Raw genomic sequence first — 18,701 nt, forward strand, 5'->3', positions numbered from 1 at the left:
TCACCTCCAGTTTTTTGTGTCCAGTATTCAATCAATATTGCTCTTATAGTTTCACTATACGCCTATGAGCAGAGACGGATTGCGAACTATTGTATCTCTACCAAACCTAATGGGATTACTCGGAAATTAAGGGCGTTGCAAGGACAGTGTTTTACTCTGTATAAATAATGAGGTTCGTTCCGCTGTCGACTTCACGAAATTATTGCCAAAAATTATTTTGGTATGTTCTTAAAATCGGTCTGCATTACGGTACGAGAACATAACACGTGCAAATTGTCATAGCATACTCTGATTGCGGCAGCAATACGCCTATTTGAGTTGGAATGAATAACTATCCATGGTATTTATTAATCCGTCCTCGATTGGATATCACTGACATGTCGTAACGAGTCGAATCGGAAGGAAGAGTCGGATCGGAAGGAAGACGCGGATCGTCAGGAAGACGCGTCTCTGGTGAGTGTGTATCTTGAGATCTAGACTCCGGCCCTCAAGTATGGCATCATTATTCAGACATCGACGGCTGTACCTTGCCCTAGCGGTTCTCTCGATCTACGGTGGGATAATGTTGGTGTTGAAAGTCCTCAAAACATCGAACGGTGGAGAGGTTTTAAACTCTCTTCTACACCAGTCTAAACTGGAGGTGGGTCACTCAGATCGATCGCAACAGGCGTTCAAATTAGGAACAATCAACAATACTGCGATCCATTTAAACAATGTCAGTGGCCCTCAGGGGGATCAGATAAGCAAGAAAGAGGTTGTTATTGAGAACGAGGCAAAATTAAAGAGACAACAAGAAGAGAACGAGGCAAAGTTGAAGAGAGAGCAAGAAGAGCTAAGAGTCAGAGAGCTCGAGAGGATGCCATTCGTAAGAGATCCAGCATACAAACAGTCGGTAAGTTATACTTCATTGAGTCAAATTCAATTTCTTTAAAAGGATTTATTTGTACAATTTTATATACAAATCTGCGGAAATGTCCTTTATCTAATATCGATGTACAAGGTAGAAATTTACTCTACAAACCTATGGGAATGTCCAACATCCACTATCGATGTGTACAAGGTAGAATGTAGGCCTACAATATCCAATATCTAAGGTACAAAAGCTATGGCATTGTCCAATATCCAATATCGATGTACAAGGTAGACATTCACTGTACAAAAGCTATGGGAATGTCCAATATCCAATATCGATGTATTACAAGGTAGACACCCATTGTACAAAAGCTATGGGAATGTGCAATATCCATAAGGTAAACCGCATTCGCTGTACAAAAGCTTTGAGAATGTCCAATATCCAATATCTATGTATTAATAATAATAATAATAATAATAATAGTAAAAATTTATATAGCGCCATATCCATCGAAAACAATGCTCCATGGCGCTAATACAGAGAAACATTAAAAATTTAGATAATCAGCAAAAACAACAAGATATAAAAATAAGTTCAAAATCAAGCAAACAATGACAAGCAATTAAAGAAATGAACAATAAACAATGGAAAAGTATAAAATATACAATAGTATGCACAATTTAAAACTGCAAAGAGATTGTACAAACAGACCAGCTGTGACCCAATAAAATTGTAAAATGAGACATTCACTAAAACTCCAGGGAAATGATAATTAATTACAGAATGGAAAATAAGTGCTACAAGAGACCTTAAATGAATAATAAAAAACACAACTACTTGAACAATAAACAGTTATAAAAATGCCTTTCGAAAGAAATGGGTTTTTAGCCCGGATTTAAAAACATCAATACTTGCTGTTTCCCTGAGACACAAATTCAGCTGGTTCCACAAGTTAGGGGCAATGGCGGAAAAAGCTCTATCCCCAAAAGTACATAATCTGGTATTGCAGTGTTGTAGTCTGGTTTTATCACATGATAACCGTGTGTGTCTACGTGAACATGAGCTAGTAGTATGCAGTAATTTACAGAGATAGTCAGGGGCTAGACCATTTAAACATTTATGAACTAGAAGACACACTTTATACATGATTCTATAATTTACCGGAAGCCAATGTAGCTTCATGAGTACAGGGGTTATATGCTCGAATTTTCTGGTTCCTGTGAGAAGCCTGGCAGCAGAATTTTGCACTCGTTGTAACGGTGCCAGTGTGGACTGGGGTAAACCTGCAAACAAGGCATTGCAATAATCTATCTTGGACATGACTAGCATTGTTATAACTTGCTCAGTGACAGAATAATTCAAGTATTTCTTGATCTTACTGATATTATGCAGATGGTAAAATGCATTGCGAGATACCTCACGAATGTGACTTTGCATGTTTAAGTTACAATCAAAGATGACCCCAAGATTTTTCAACTGTTTTGATGATTTTACAAGGTAGACACCCATTGTACAAAAGCTATGGGAATGTGCAATATCCATAAGGTAAACAGCATTCGCTGTACAAAAGCTATGAGAATGTCCAATATCCAATATCGACGTACAAGGTAGACATTCACTGTACAAAAGCTATTGGAATGTCCAATATCCAATATCTCTGTATGACAAGGTAGACACCCATTGTACAAAAGCCATGGGAATGTTCAATTTCCTATATCAATGCAATGGTCGACATTCACTCTACAAACATATGTGAATGTCAAAATATCCAATATCAAACCAACTTTACTGTCATTTTAGAATTAAATATGTTGATTGTGGTGTTAATTACGCCATTGTACCTGTGGTTGTATAGAAACTTTATATACAAATTCGTTCTTTAAAAAACTACTAGGAGCATTGCAAGCAAAAACCTTTATTCCAAAAGGGTTTTCAGCTGTAACCATCTTTTAATATTATGCATGAACCTTTGAACATTAAATTTGTACACTTGCGATAGCTACGCACACCTCTTAACCCTTTCCGCATTGTGTCTTGATTTAAAGGTTTGCCCAAAGACTGTTTCTTCAGTGACAAAGTATTCCAAATGGTTCCGGGAAAGATTCATTCCTGGGATTAAAGTTTTCATTGACAAGGAAGACCTTCGCAGAGTGGATGAACTAAAAGTATATGACCTCCCATTCGGGATCAAACGGTCAGACCAGGCATGTAAGTAGTATATGACCTCCCATTCAGGATCACACGGTCAGACCAGACATGTAAGTAGTATATGACCTCCCATTCAGGATCAAACAGTCAGACCAGGCATGTAAGTAGTATATGACCTCCCATTCGGGATCAAACGGTCAGACCTGGCATGTTAGTAGTATATGACCTCCCATTTGGATCAAACAGTCATACCAGGCATGTAAGTAGTATATGACCTCCCATTCGGGATCAAACGGTCAGACCTGGCATGTTAGTAGTATATGACCTCCCATTCGGGATCAAGCAGTCAGACCAGGCATGTAAGTAGTATATGACCTCCCATTCGGGATCAAACGGTCAGACCTGGCATGTTAGTAGTATATGACCTCCCATTCGGGATCAAACAGTCAGACCAGGCATGTAAGTAGTATATGACCTCCCATTCGGGATCAAACGGTCAGACCTGGCATGTTAGTAGTATATGACCTCCCATTCGGGATCAAACGGTCAGACCTGGCATGTTAGTAGTATATGACCTCCCATTTGGATCAAACAGTCATACCAGGCATGTAAGTAGTATATGACCTCCCATTCGGGATCAAACAGTCAGACCAGGCATGTAAGTAGTATATGACCTCCCATTCGGGATCAAACGGTCAGACCTGGCATGTTAGTAGTATATGACCTCCCATTTGGATCAAACAGTCATACCAGGCATGTTAGTAGTATATGACCTCCCATTTGGATCAAACGGTCAGACCAGGCATGTAAGTAGTATATGACCTCCCATTCGGGATCAAACGGTCAGACCTGGCATGTTAGTAGTATATGACCTCCCATTTGGATCAAACAGTCATACCAGGCATGTAAGTAGTATATGACCTCCCATTCGGGATCAAACGGTCAGACCTGGCATGTAAGTAGATGACCTCCCATTCGTTATTAAAAGGTCAGACCAGGCATGTAAGTAGAATATGACCTCCCATTCGGGATCAAACGATCAGACCATGCATGCAAGTAGTATATGACCTTCCATTCGAGATCAAACAGTCACACCACGCATGTAAGTAGTATATGACCTCCCATTCGGGATCAAACAGTCAGACCAGACATGTAAGTAGTGTATACCTCCCATTCGGGACCAAACGGTCAGACCAGGCATGTTAGTAGTTTATGACCTCCCATTCGGGATCAAACGGTCAGACCAGGTATAAAGTAGTGTATGACCTCCCATTCGGGACCAAACGGTCAGACCAGGCATATAAGTAGTTTATGACCTCCCATTCGGGATCAAACGGTCAGACCAGGTATAAAGTAGTGTATGACCTCCCATTCGGGACCAAACGGTCAGACCAGGCATATAAGTAGTGTATGACCTCCCATTCGGGATCAAACGGTCAGACCAGTCAAGTAGTATATGACCTCCCATTCGGGACCAAACGGTCCGACCAGGCATGTAAGTAGTTTATGACCTCCCATTCGGGATCAAACGGTCAGACCAGACAAGTAGTTTATGACCTCCCATTCGGGATCAAACGGTCAGACCAGACAAGTAGTATCTCCCATTCGGGATCAAACAGTCAGACCAGGCTGGTAAGTAGTATATGACCTCCCATTTGGGATCAAACGGTCAGACCAGGCATGTAAGTAGTTTATGACCTCCCATTCGGGATCAAACGGTCAGACCAGACAAGTAGTATATGATCTCCCATTCGCATGTAAGTAGTATATGATCTCCCATTCGGGATCAAACAGTCAGACCAGGCATGTAAGTAGTATATGACATCCCGTTCTGCAACTGCTATCTCACCTTAAAGGGGCGGTACACGTTTGGTAATTACTCAAAACAAATATTAACTTAAAAACTGACATGGTAACGAGCATCGGAGAGCTGTTGGCAGTATAACAATTGTTGGACAATTGTTGGACAATTCTCTCTAAAGTAACGTAGATGTTGAGAAAGAGGTAATTTCTCACTAAAATATTAAAATACTTCTAGCTAGAAGTCATGCCTTATCTGAAAGGGTTGTTGTTCTTTCACCATTTTCTCACAACTTCAAAGACAAATTGAGCCCAAATTTTCACAGGCGAGTTATTTTATGCTCTATATGATGGGATACACCAAATGAGAACATTGGTCTTTGACAATTACATAACGTGTACAGTGCCTTTAAGTTCCTATGACTTAACAATTAAAATTATGATTAAACATTAATTTACAAAATTAACAGTCAGAGAAAAAAAGACAATACCAACTTTTAAAAACAACCTTCAACGCGTCCTACTTATACAAGGTCATCATCTTGAAGGTTGGGCGACCTTTCTATTGTTTTATACACGTGTCCTGGCAGACAGATGTTCGTGTTTTGTTATTGTTGACACAATTATTTATTTGTTACTAAAAGTTCTAAAAAGCAACTAAGACAACGGTTAATTTTCTACTAAATAATATGCAGCATACAAGCACAGAAAACAGAATAACCCAAACAAAACTGCTAACACTACCTCTTTAAAGGCACTTTATACGTTTGGTAATTGTAAAAGACCAGTGTTCTCAATTGCACAACTTTATAAGCTTTCAGAATATGAATAATAAAATGTTTCAGCTGAAGCCTTCTTGAGTGTGAATTTACATATTTCTAAGAAACTAGATTACTTCAGAGGGAGCCGTTTCTCACATTGGTTCATTTATACTTTTAACAGCCCTCAATTGCCCTAAGCGACATGATACGATGTGAATTTGTAGTCCATCCTTATAGAACTGGACAAGTTGCACCTGCTTCTGGCAACTAGAGTTGACAAGTTAAAAGGATAATATACACAGACGGTATCAATTCATAACTTTCTCATTTAGCTGCGTGCTAATTTAAACAAATAAAATCATCTTTACTTTAAAGGCAGTGGACACTTTTGGTAATTGTCACAGACTAGCCTTCACAGTTGGTGTACCTCAACATATGCATAAAACAACTAACCTGTGAAAATTTGAGCTCAATCGGTCGTCGAAGTTGCAAGATAATAATGAAAGAAAAAAACACCCTTGTCACACGAAGTTGTGTGCTTTCTGATGTTTGATTTCGAGACCTCAAATTCTAAACTTGAGGAAAATTCGTGGAAAATTACTTCTTTCTCGAAAACTACGTCACTTCAGAGGGAGCTGTTTCTCACAATGTGTTATACTATCAACCTCTCCCCATTACTCGTAATCAAGAAAGGTTTTATGATGATAGTTATTTTGAGTAATTACCAAAAGTGTCCACTGCCTTTAAGCAATATATTTTTAAAAGATTTATAATGTAAGTTTTAAATTTGACGCTGGAATACCTTATACTGGCTTTCCCCATCAGTTTTTAATTAATAATTGGGTGTTTGTATCAGATCTTTACATAATTAATAAACGACTACACTTAAAATTAGAAAGTAAACAAACAAGCCAAAATGCAAAAGTCATTCTACGTAATTCAACCACATCTGCCTCATCACTCCATATTACATATTTATTAGCTGTTCCGATCCAGTCGGAACAGCTGTTGTTTTCGTCGAAATTTTTATTTTTTTTCTTATTCTTTGTTTCTGCCTAAAACCCATAGCATTTGTACACGTTTTTTTCTTTAAGCCTAATCTCCCAAACCATAATACGAAAGAGTGAGTTTATTATACCAAATTGTATCTTAGAACATAAGCTTTACTCTAAATGTAAACAAAAATAAGAATCTTAATTAATTAACCACGTAATCTTCATTTGAATATAACTGGATGTAGTCGCTTCCATGTTATTGTTAAATATTATCTTTGGTAAATCCCATACAGTATGTACCTATCATGAGTTGTGACTTCTTGAGATGAGTCGACGCGTTTGAATATAACTGGATGCAGTCACTTCCATGTTATTGTTAAACATTCTCTATGGTAAATGCCATACAGTATGTAACTATCATGAGTTGTGACTTCTTGAGAGGAAGTCTACTCATTCTGTTTCCCTACCATCGTTCAGGACCCATAACAATCTAACCGAGTTCCGGGCCCATATACTTTGCACGCGACAAAGTACGAAGGTTTAGGGATTTCGTTCAAACGAACGTGCGTAATTGAATAGGGGTTTTTGACGACGACGACACACCATCGTGTCCACAGATTTACACTAAACTTAAACAGTTTGAAGATAATGATAGTTGAAAGCTTCCCTTAAAATATTACTTGCTGTGGTGTTGTAGTTTTTGAGAAATTAGTGAAAAAACTGTCAACGTATGACTGGGACCGAGTTGGTTTGGGACCGAGTTGACCGGTGTCATGACAAAAACTGTCCGCTGGCAATAAATGTCCGCTGAGCATGCGCAGTAGACCCTGGACACTATTTGGCATGTATTACGTGACAAATAGTGTCCGCCCAACTAAAAGTGTCCGGGCGCCGTGCTGCACAGTGCTGATTTATATTAAAAGTAAATACAAGCCAAAAAAATAAAATAGACGAACAGAACACTCAAAAGTATGTCAAGATTAGTATCTTATCATGAAAACAGTGCAGGTTTAAAAAGTACGAATTGTGAAAGTGCTAAAATGTTCTTACGAATTATTTACAATAAAATACAACGAAGAAAGCGTTCAAGTAAAGACAAGCTAGGTTTTGCGTGTCTAAAAATATTATGTTATATACAAATTACACTAAAAATTAACCATTTACAAAAATACATGGAAATATAATATAAACAACTCTGAAAAGTATTACAATATACAGGCGAAATACGAAAGATAAAAATAGTACGATATAATTAAAATCAGAAATAGACATTCATGATTAAAAACCTGTCATTTAGAACACGAACAGCTGTGGGGTAAAAACTCTGCAAAGTACGGTTGGATCTAGGTTTAATTGAACGGAAACGGATCTTAGACCGCATGGGCTGAAAGAGGGAATGTGCTGGGTGAAACTGGTCATCTACTTGTTTCATGTTTGACTGAGCGCCTGACAGCGGCCACTCAAATCAGCTCTGTGTTTGTTTGCTAATTTCTTAGTATATTGCTCAATTTGTGTTCTTATTCTTATACAACTGGATTTGTTACTACACCTGGAATCTACAGGACTTTTTCTGTGTATCCTGGAGTCATCTGAATTGTGAAAATAGTGTTTTTCTGTTAGAAATTTTCACTGTCTCAGCTGAGAATTCTGGTGTATAAAGCTTACACACACTTACGTGGCTGCATCCTGTGCAGTCACCCACCTAGTCCATGGACATTGTTCTCCCATCTGGGGACAATGGAGGTAAGTATCCTTTTCATTCTCTCCCTGCTTGCTAGACCATTGTACTGTACTGACTCATCTGTGGTCAGCTTTGTTCCATCAGCATCAATTGTGTCTGGTGCTTGCATTCTGCCAAAGACACATCTAGGCCTCATCCACCATCGAAGATATCTGAAATGCCCTGTTTCTTACTATGACAACTCCCCAGCCACTTTTCATTTGGAAATTGTGATTTTTGGTGACATTGCTGTAAATCCCGGCCCTGAAGGTGTAAATAACTCAAATTCAGCAGAAGCTAGTCCAAACTCTGCAAATTCCTACTCACGGAACAAGCTTCTCAGTCTCCGCTATGCCCCATCCACACGTGCTACAACTCTGCTGCCTTCCTGTATATTATCATTACAGAACCTTGGCCTTTTTGTAAATCCCAGCACTGTTTATCGACCTACACATCGTGGTAAAAAAGCTGGTCGCCGTAGAACTGTTCATAATCCCCCTGTACCCGAAGTTACACTCCCTTCTGTTCCAGTACCAGTGACTACTGCCAAATCTCAACTCAGCCTTTGTGTTCTAAACACACAGTCCATCTGTAACAAGTATGACGATTTTGCTGATTTTTTTCTGCAAAAAGATCTGGACCTTGTTGCCGTTTCAGAAACATGGCTGAGACCAGACGACAACTTAACATGTCGTCAGTGTACCCCTGCTGGCTACTACTTTCATCACATCCCAAGACCTCACAAGACTGGTGGAGGAGTTGCAATACTGTACAGATCTACTTTATCTGTCTCTGTGAAAAATAATGACGTCCAGTACACAACTTTTGAATCTCTTCATGCTGAAGTTTCCGGAAACTCTAAATCTGTTCGCCTTGTCATTGTATACAGACCTGAGAGGGATTCAAACGGCCAACATGTGACTTTCTCAAGTTTTCTAAGGGAGTTTGAGAATTTGATTTTGGAATATCTGCTTCATCCATCGGAAATCATCATCACCGGCGACTTTAACATTCATGTTGATGACATCCATAACACCAATGCAAACCAGTTTAAGCATCTGCTTCAAGCTTTTGGTCTCACCCAGCATATCCAGGAGCCGACTCATCGTCTCGGTCATTGCCTGGACCTTGTCATAACTCGTGAAATCTCCCCACCAATTGTCTCAAACTTTGTTATTCTACCTGGATTATCTGACCATTATGCAGTCATGTGTAACTTGAGTCTGTGCAAGCCCAAAGTCCCAACCGTCACTATAAAGAGCCGACAATGGAAACATGTGAATCCTCCCGAAGTGTTCCGCGACATAGGCACTCATTTAGCAAATCTAGAAGTTGATCATGACTGCTTGGATTCCTATGTCAGCCAATATGAGAGTACAGTCAGTGACATCTTGGATAAATACGCACCTTGGATAACGAGATCAGTCAAGGTCCGAACTGAAGTCTCCTGGTTCAATGATGATATTCGTACAGCGAGAAAGATCTGTCGTCAACTGGAGCGGAAGTGGCGGAAAAATGGCAAATTGGCAATACAACGACAAGAATATCGCAACCAATGTAAAGTAGTTAGGAATTTGATCAACCAGGCAAAGATCATCCATTATTCATCTCAAGTACAAGAATCCTCAGGAGATCAAAAGAAGCTCTTCAAGATAATTGGTAAGTTGTTGCTCAAACCCAAAACCCCTGTCCTTCCATCCACCTACAATGACCAGGACTTAGCAAATGAGTTCCAGAAATTCTTTGTCACCAAGATTTCAGACATCCGCTCATCATTTTCATCAGTCCCTTACAACGTGCCGCAGACATTGCCACATCTTCAACCAGAGTGTAGATTATCTGTGTTTGAGCCTGCCACTGTTGCTGAGATTCAAAGGGTTATTATGAAATCTCCTTCAAAATCCTGTGAGCTGGATCCAGTATCAACATCCATGATAAAGCAAAACATTGACATATTTGTACCCTACATCACTAAGCTTGTAAACGAATCTCTCAGTTCCGGTTGTTTCCCCGATAGCCTCAAAGTTTCCTACATCAGGCCGCTCATCAAGAAACCAAACCTGGACAAGGAGATATTCAAAAACTACAGACCGGTTGCAAACTTAAAATATCTTGGAAAAGTCATCGAACGAGTAGTGTCATCACGTATTTCTGATCACATTCATACTTTCAACCTGTCCGACGTATTCCAGTCAGCATACAAGCCTTTCCATGGGACCGAGGCTGCACTAGTCCGTGTGAGCAACGATATTCTCTCTTCTATGGACAATGGTAACCTTACAGCACTAGTCCTGCTAGACTTGAGTGCTGCTTTTGACACTGTTGATCATAACATCCTTCTCTCTCGGCTCCAGAATCACCTTGGCATAGAGGACACAGCCCTAGCATGGTGCAAATCGTATCTCCACAACAGAACTCAGCATGTATGTATTGGCACTGCAATATCCGACCCTGTTGTTTTGAACTACTCTGTGCCACAGGGGTCGGTACTCGGCCCGCAGTGGTTTACGCTGTACACTTTACCGATTCGTGACATCATCCTCAAATTTAATCTGAATTACCATGTGTACGCAGACGACACTCAGCTATACATCACGTTTAAATCTTCTCAAGAAAACGCCAATGCATCTATTGCAAGACTTGAGAAATGCATCCAAGAGATTCGACGTTGGACACAACAAAACTTCCTGAAGTTAAATGATGATAAGACAGAGTTCCTTTTATTTGGGTCACGTCAACAGTTAACTAAGGTTTCAGTGCCATACATCTCCATCGGTGATGCTCGGATAGCTCCCTCGCTGAAAGCTCGGAACTTAGGGGTTATTTTTGATTCATCGATGACACTTCAGCCACACATCAACAATATTGTTCGTTTATCATCATATCACATCAGGAATATAGGTAAGATTCGCAAGTACTTGGACAAAAGTGCCACTGAAAAGGTCATTCACGCATTTGTTACTTCTCGTCTTGACAACGGCAATGCTCTTCTCTACAGTCTTCCTAACAACCAGATTTCCCGACTTCAACGGCTCCAAAATACTGCTGCCCGCATTGTGACACTGTCTAGAAAATCCTGTTCTATCACCCCATTCTGAAACAACTACACTGGCTCCCTATCTCTCAACGAATCATCTTCAAGCTGATGCTCATTGTCCACAAAGCTCTAAATGGCAAGGCTCCCCACTATATTTCTGAACTGCTTCAAGTTTACACTCCATCAAGGAATCTTCGATCAAGTTCCATGCTTCTCCTCATTGAACCCAAGTCTCGACACTCATGGGGTGACAGGTCTTTTTCTGTAGCCGCGCCACGCATCTGGAACTCTCTACCACTTAATCTTCGATCTTGTCTTTGTACCGCAAAATTCAAGTCTCTTCTCAAAACTTATCTTATGTCACAGGTTTTCAATGACTAATTTTGTTGTGTCTGTTTTTCTTTGTGTTGTGTTTTTGTTTTGTTTTGTTTTGGTTTACTGCGCCTTGAACAACCGCGCATTACAAGTCTTATTATTATTATTATTATTATTATTATTATTATTATTATTATTATTATTATTATTATTATTATTATTATTATTATTATTATTATTATTATTATTATTATTATTATTATTATTATTATTATTATTATTATTATTATTATTATTATTATTATTATTATTATTATTATTATTATTATTATTATTATTATTATTATTATTATTATTATTATTATTATTATTATTATTATTATTATTATTATTATTATTATTACTATAGAGAGCGCTCGTTTTTTAACTCGAGAGAGATACAGTTCATCAAGTAATGGAAGTTGCCAACCTATGATTTTACTAGCGGTGCGAACGATCCGGCTGATACGCTTCCGGTCATCGGCTGTTGCATTGCCCCACCAAACGATCATTAATTGTGTCAAGACACTCTCAATCACCGCTCGGTAGAACTTCAACAGAAGTGGCTGACTGACATGGAAGCTTCTCAGCCGTCTCAAGAAAAATAATCTTTGCAATAAGTGTCCGCTGAGCATGCGCAGTAGACCCTGGACACTATTTGGCATGTATTACGTGACAAATAGTGTCCGCCCAACAAAAAGTGTCCGGGCGCCGTGCTGCACAGTGCTGATTTATATTAAAAGTAAATACAAGCCCAAAAAATAACAAACAGAACACGCAAAAGTATGTCAAGATTAGTATCTTATCATGAAAACAGTGCAGATTTAAAAAGTACGAATTGAGAAAGTGCTAAAATGTTCTTACGAATTATTTACAATAAAATACAACGAAGAAAGCGTTCAAGTAAATACAAGACATGTATAATAAATTACAACGAAGAAAGCGTTCAAGTAAAGACAAGCTAGGTTTTGCGTGTCTAAAAATATTGTTATATACAAATTACACTAAAAATTAACCATTTACAAAAATACATGGAAATATAATATAAACAACTCTGAAAAGTATTACAATATACAGGCGAAATACGAAAGATAAAAATAGTACGATATAATTAAAATCAGAAATAGACATTCATGATAAACCTGTCATTTAGAACATGAACAGCTGTTGGATAAAAACTCTGCAAAGTACGGTTGGATCCAGATTTAATTGAACGGAAACGATTCTTAGACCGCATGGGCTGAAAGAGGGAATGTGCTGGGTGAAACTGGTCATCTACTATAGAGAGGGCTCGTTTTTTAACTCGAGAGAGATACATACAGTTCATCAAGTGATGGAAGTTGGCAACCTATGATTTTACTAGCGGTGCGAACGATCCGGCTGATACGCTTCCGGTCATCGGCTGTTGCATTGCCCCACCAAACGATCATTGATTGTGTCAAGACACTCTCAATCACCGCTCGGTAGAACTTCAACAGAAGTGGCTGACTGACATGGAAGCTTCTCAGCCGTCTTTAGAAAAATAATCTTTGCAATAAGTGTCCGCTGAGCATGCGCAGTAGACCCTGGACACTGGTCCGGGCGCCGTGCTGCACAGTGCTGATTTATATTAAAAGTAAATACAAGCCAAACATATAGACGAACAGAACACTCAAAAGTATGTCAAGATTAGTATCTTATCATGAAAACAGTGCAGGTTTAAAAAGTACGAATTGTGAAAGTGGTAAAATGTTCTTACGAATTATTTACAATAAAATACAACGAAGAAAGCGTTCAAGTAAAGACAAGACCGTCAAAAGTATGTCATGGTTAGTATTTACTATTTTACTTAATAAGTAATTAAAAAGTGCAGGTTAAAAGTACGAATTGTGAAAGTGCCAAATGATCATAAATAATACGAATATTATATTCAAACACAAGCAGGAAAGCGTTACAAAAAAATAATAAATAAAACTAAAACTAAAAGGTTAAAAAGGCACGCTATGATGATGCACGCTAACCGCGGACACTATTTAGCAAGCTTCCGTAAGCAATGTGACGTCGTGGACGCTTGACCAATCAGAACACAATAAGCTAATGAGCGGACACTTATTGCCAGCGGACAGTTTTTGTCATGACACCGGGCTCGTTTCAGGCGACGAGCGTAGACGACGAAAATAGACCGCCCGGGATTTGGAATGATTTACGGGTAAAGTCACCTTGTTTGCGCCGAGGACCAATTGCCTAAACTAATTCCAGTGTTTCGCGTTACTTTCGGAAATTAGACCATGATCGACAAACAAAAACTCTTGGACAGGAATACAAAAGCAGAGATTTTATTATGCTGATCGTTTCTCTGGTGGTTGAGTGGCTCAGTTTTATAGAGCTGCTTATAATAAACAGGCAAAACATTTTGCTTTACAAAATTGCAGAAATTGAGCAGAACACCTGGATTCACAACTTGAACATGGGGCATGAGTTAAGCTGCTTTTTGTGTAAAAAGCTATTATGTAGTTTGGTCCTGGGCCAATGGCTTTTAAAGGAAAGAATCGCAGCGCTTACGTAATCAGGGAACTGTGCTTACGCTAAGCGTATTTTACAGCTTAGAATGGAATGTGTTCTTCACGTCACAATTCGCATCAAAAAATTTGTACAGTTGACTAATTGTGCTCAACTCCTGCGAAACTTTCACTGCGAAAACAGTGACTTAAAAATTTGATTTGCGTTCGCAGGAAAAACCGTGCTTTACTTGAGACAAAAGTACGCAGGGGCGACTAGTGTGCTTTAGTGTTAAACTCGCGACTACAAATTATTATTTGAGTCGCGACTATTGTTTTTCTCTACTCCGTTATAATCGTGTCCACACATCGACTACAAAATTTGTCCCGACTACCTGTTTGGTGAACCAGTTGTGTTGGTTACTACTATTCGCAACATAATTAATATTGCCCTTGCTGCATAGCGGCACAAATCTTGAGAATCCGTACTTTATCTCGACAAGTGTCATAGTTAGTTTTGAAGTGCGACTAGTCGAGTAGTAAATTTCACTAGTCACATCCATTCGCAACATAATTAAAAATTTGTCCCGACTATATTGGTGAACCAGTTGTGTTGCTTACTACTATTCGCAACATAATTTATATTGCCCTTGCGGCATAGCGGCACAAATCTTGAGAATCCGTACTTTATCTCGACAAGTGTCGTAGTTAAATTTGAGGTGCGACTAGTCGAGTAGTAAATTTCACTAGTCACACCCATTCGCAACATAATTAATATTGCCCTTGCGGCACATAGCGGTACAAATCTTGAGAATCCGTATTTTATCTCGACAAGTGTCGTAGTCAGGTTTGAGGTGCGACTAGTCGAGTAGTAAAATTCACTAGTCACCCATTCGCAACATAATTAATATTGCCTTTGCGGCACATAGCGGCACAAATCTTGAGAATCTGTATTTTATTTCGACTAGTCGAGTCATGATGGGAACTTGCTTAATGAAAAAAGATTCAGTAATCTGCTGAAGCATTGATTTCAGCGCTTACGTCAAGCGAAATAGACTGCTTATAGCAGGGATTTCTTTTGTTTGTGTGCTTCCAAGCTCGCACATTATTTTCCAAGCTTGCACATCACAGTAAGCGGAAAATGGTGATCGTAAGCGCAGACTTTGGTGGTCATAAGAACCATGTAATTTTGCCCTGTGAGTAGGTTTGGTAAGGCCTATACTTCAAACATGTAAAGTCAAAAAAGATTGTTAGTACATGAGGGGAAATCTTGTGAAACTGGTCCAATTTGACTCTGCTTCGCTGCGTAAGCAAAGAATTGACACACATCAGAAGCGCGGATATTATCGCTTACATAAAGCATATTTCACAGCTTAGCAGGGATATTTTTGCTTGTACGCGGTGAAACTTATCATATGTAATCTTTGCTTTGAACTAGTTGCACAGATATTTCAGCTTGACATTTTATGACAGTTTTGGTCTCTGCGACGTACACATACAAATACAGAGTCAGATACAGACATTACGGTGCAGAAATCGTGCAATTGAAATGTCTCATAAGGGCGCCCCCTATCGGCAGGAGTAGGAAAATAAAGGAGTATCTTACAAATTAATATGTGTTTTTAAACACGTAAAATAATATCAAATGGAAACATTAGGATGTTTAGCTTAATTCCTATCATAAAACATATTAAGATTATTTATTAATTAACCACCAGTGACCCTCATTTGCATATTAATTAGGAAATCTTTGCAGCATCCTATCTCAAGAACTTCACGGCCGACTTTTCAACTGTTTGTTCTTTTCAACTCCTTGGGGGTTGGATATTAATTTGAAAAAACTGTGACCTCAAGTTGACCTCTACTTCCGCGTCAACCGGAAGTGTCACCATATCTCAAGAACTATACAGCAGATTTTCAAAATATTTTCAGTTATAAACTCCTTAGGCATAAAATATTAACTTTAAAAAACCGTGACCTCAAGTTGACCCATACTTCCTGGTCAACCGGAAGTGGGACCATATCTCAAGAACTATACAACAGATTATCAATTTTTGTTCAGTTATAGACTCCTTGGGCATTCAAGATTAGTTTGAAACAACTTTGACCCCATGTTGACCTTTACTTCCGGGTCAACCGGAAGTGAGCCCATATCTAAAAAAGTACAAAGCTAATGTTCAAACTTCAAGTACTAGTCAACCGATTTTAAACTTTTTTTCAGTTTTAGACCCCTTGGGCATTGGAGATTAGCCTTAGGTTACCGTGACCCCATGTCGACCTCTACTTTGGGGTCAACCGGAAGTGGCACCATAACTCAAGACACTATTCAACATTTTCAAACTTTTTTTTCAGTTATAGGCTCCTTGGTCATTTTAGCACATAATCCAAGCAAAAGAACACGGAACAGCTTTGTGTTTGTTCACAAACACCTAATGTCTAGTTATTATTATTCTTTGTTTCTGCCTAAAACCCATAGCATTTGTACACGTTTTTTCTTTAAGCCTAATCTCCCAAACCATAATACGAAAGAGTGAGTTTATTATACCAAATTGTAGCTTAGAACATAAGCTTTACTCTATTTGTAAAACAAAATAAAAATCTTAATTAATTAACCACGTAATCTTCATTTGAATATAACTGGATGCAGTCGCTTCCATGTTATTGTTAAATATTCTCTTTGGTAAATGCCGTACAGTATGTACCTATCATGAGTTGTGACTTCTTGAGATGGGTCTACGCGTTTGACTATAACTGGATGCAGTCACTTCCATGTTATTGTTAAACATTCTCTATGGTAAATGCATTTCAGTATGTACCTATCATGAGTTGTGACTTCTTGAGAGGAATCTACTCAAGTCTCTTTTTCTTGTTTTTCTACATACGTTCTGGACCACAGCGCAGTGTCTGTTTCTTCGTTTCCTAACCGAGTTCTGGACGTACACGAAGGCATAGGGTTTTCGTTTAACGAACGTGCGTATATAAATAGGGGTACGTTTTTGACGACGACGACATACCATGGTGTCCACAGAATTACACTTAACTTAAACAGTTTGAAGATAATGACAGTTGAAAGCTTCCCTTAAAATATTACTTGCTGTGGTGTTGTAGTTTTTGAGAAATTAGTGAAAAAACTGTCAACGTATGACTGGGACCGAGTTGGTTTGGGACCGAGTTGACCGGGTTCGTTTTTGAGAAATGAGTGAAAAAACTGTCAACGTATGACTGGGACCGAGTTGGTTTGGGACCGAGTTGACCGGGTTCGTTTCAGGCGACGAGCGTGGACGACGAAAATAGAACGCCTGGGATTTGGACTCATTTACGGGTGAAGTCACCTTGTTTGCGCCGGGGACCATTTGCCTAAACTAATTCAAGTATTTCGCTTTCTTTTCGGAAATTATACCATGACATACAACAACTCTTTGGCAGGAATGCAAAAGCAGCGATTTTATTATGCTGACGTTTCTCTTGTGGTTGATGAGTGGGTCATTTATATAGAGCTGCTTATAATAAATAGGCAAAACATTTTGCTTTATAAAAATGCAGAAATTGAGCAGAATACCTGGATTCACGACTTGTACAAAATGAGGAATGGTATTTGCTGTGTTTAAATGCTTTTTGTGTTTTAAAAGCTATATGTTGTTTGGTCTGGTCCTGTGCCAATGACTTTTTAAAGGAAGAAACGCAGCGCTTACGTAATCAGGGAATTGTGCTTACGCTAAGCATAATTAACAGCTTAGCAGGGAATGTGTTCTTGAGCGTCACAATTCGCAACAACAAAATTGCTACAGTTGACTAATATTATTGTGCTCAATTCCTGTGAAACTGTCGCTACAAAAACAGTGACTTAAAAATTTTGATTTGCATTCACAGGACAACCGTGCTTTATAATTAGTTGTGCAAAAGTAGGCCGGGGCGACTAGTGTGCTTAAGTATTAAAGTCGTGACTTCAAATTATTAGAGAGGTTTCGCAAGCGTGCGGATACAGATACAGATACGGATATAATAACCATAACCGTTCACATCAGCCATGTGTTGAATTTTGTTTCGCAAACTATAGGTATGTTTCACTTGAGTGCGCTCGCATTCATCATGAGTGTTTTTCTGACATATGTATGACCGTTAGAGACCCCATGTTTTATACACTACATTTTCTCATCTTTTTGCTTGCAAATGACTAAACAAATTCTATCTATATCAAGCACGATGTGAAAGCTATTCCGTGGGAAATATTTTTGGAAATATAAGCTCCCGTATCATGTACGAACGTATATGCAAAATACGATAGTCGCGGATACGCGTCACTTGAACACACACAGTGTCGACGTATCGGTATCTGTATTTTTATCTGTACACTTGCGAAACCTCTGTATTATTTGAGTCGCGACTACTGTTTTTCTCTACTCCATTATAATCATGCCCACACGTTGACTACAAAATTAGTCCCGACTACCTGTTTGGTGAAACAGTTATGTTGCTTACTACTAATTGCAACATAATTAATGTTGCGCTTGCAGCACATTGCGGCACAAATCTTGAGAATCCGTAATTTATCTCGA

The 18,701-nt window shown here is 38.8% G+C and overlaps 1 protein-coding gene across 1 annotated transcript in view; it reads left to right on the forward strand.

Moving 5' to 3' along the window:
* The first annotated feature begins 262 nt into the window (after positions 1–262).
* The window catches only part of LOC139949255 (alpha-N-acetylgalactosaminide alpha-2,6-sialyltransferase 1-like), a 45,079-nt gene continuing 26,640 nt past the window's right edge, over positions 263–18,701 (forward strand). Inside the window, exons 1-2 of the mRNA XM_071947651.1 lie at positions 263–892; positions 2,899–3,061. Of these exons, the coding sequence (XP_071803752.1) occupies positions 494–892; positions 2,899–3,061 (562 nt within the window). The 5' untranslated portion in view covers positions 263–493. The remainder of the gene's footprint in view (positions 893–2,898; positions 3,062–18,701) is intronic.

Source organism: Asterias amurensis, chromosome 16, assembly GCF_032118995.1.
Source record: "Asterias amurensis chromosome 16, ASM3211899v1".
NCBI lineage: Eukaryota > Metazoa > Echinodermata > Asteroidea > Forcipulatida > Asteriidae > Asterias > Asterias amurensis.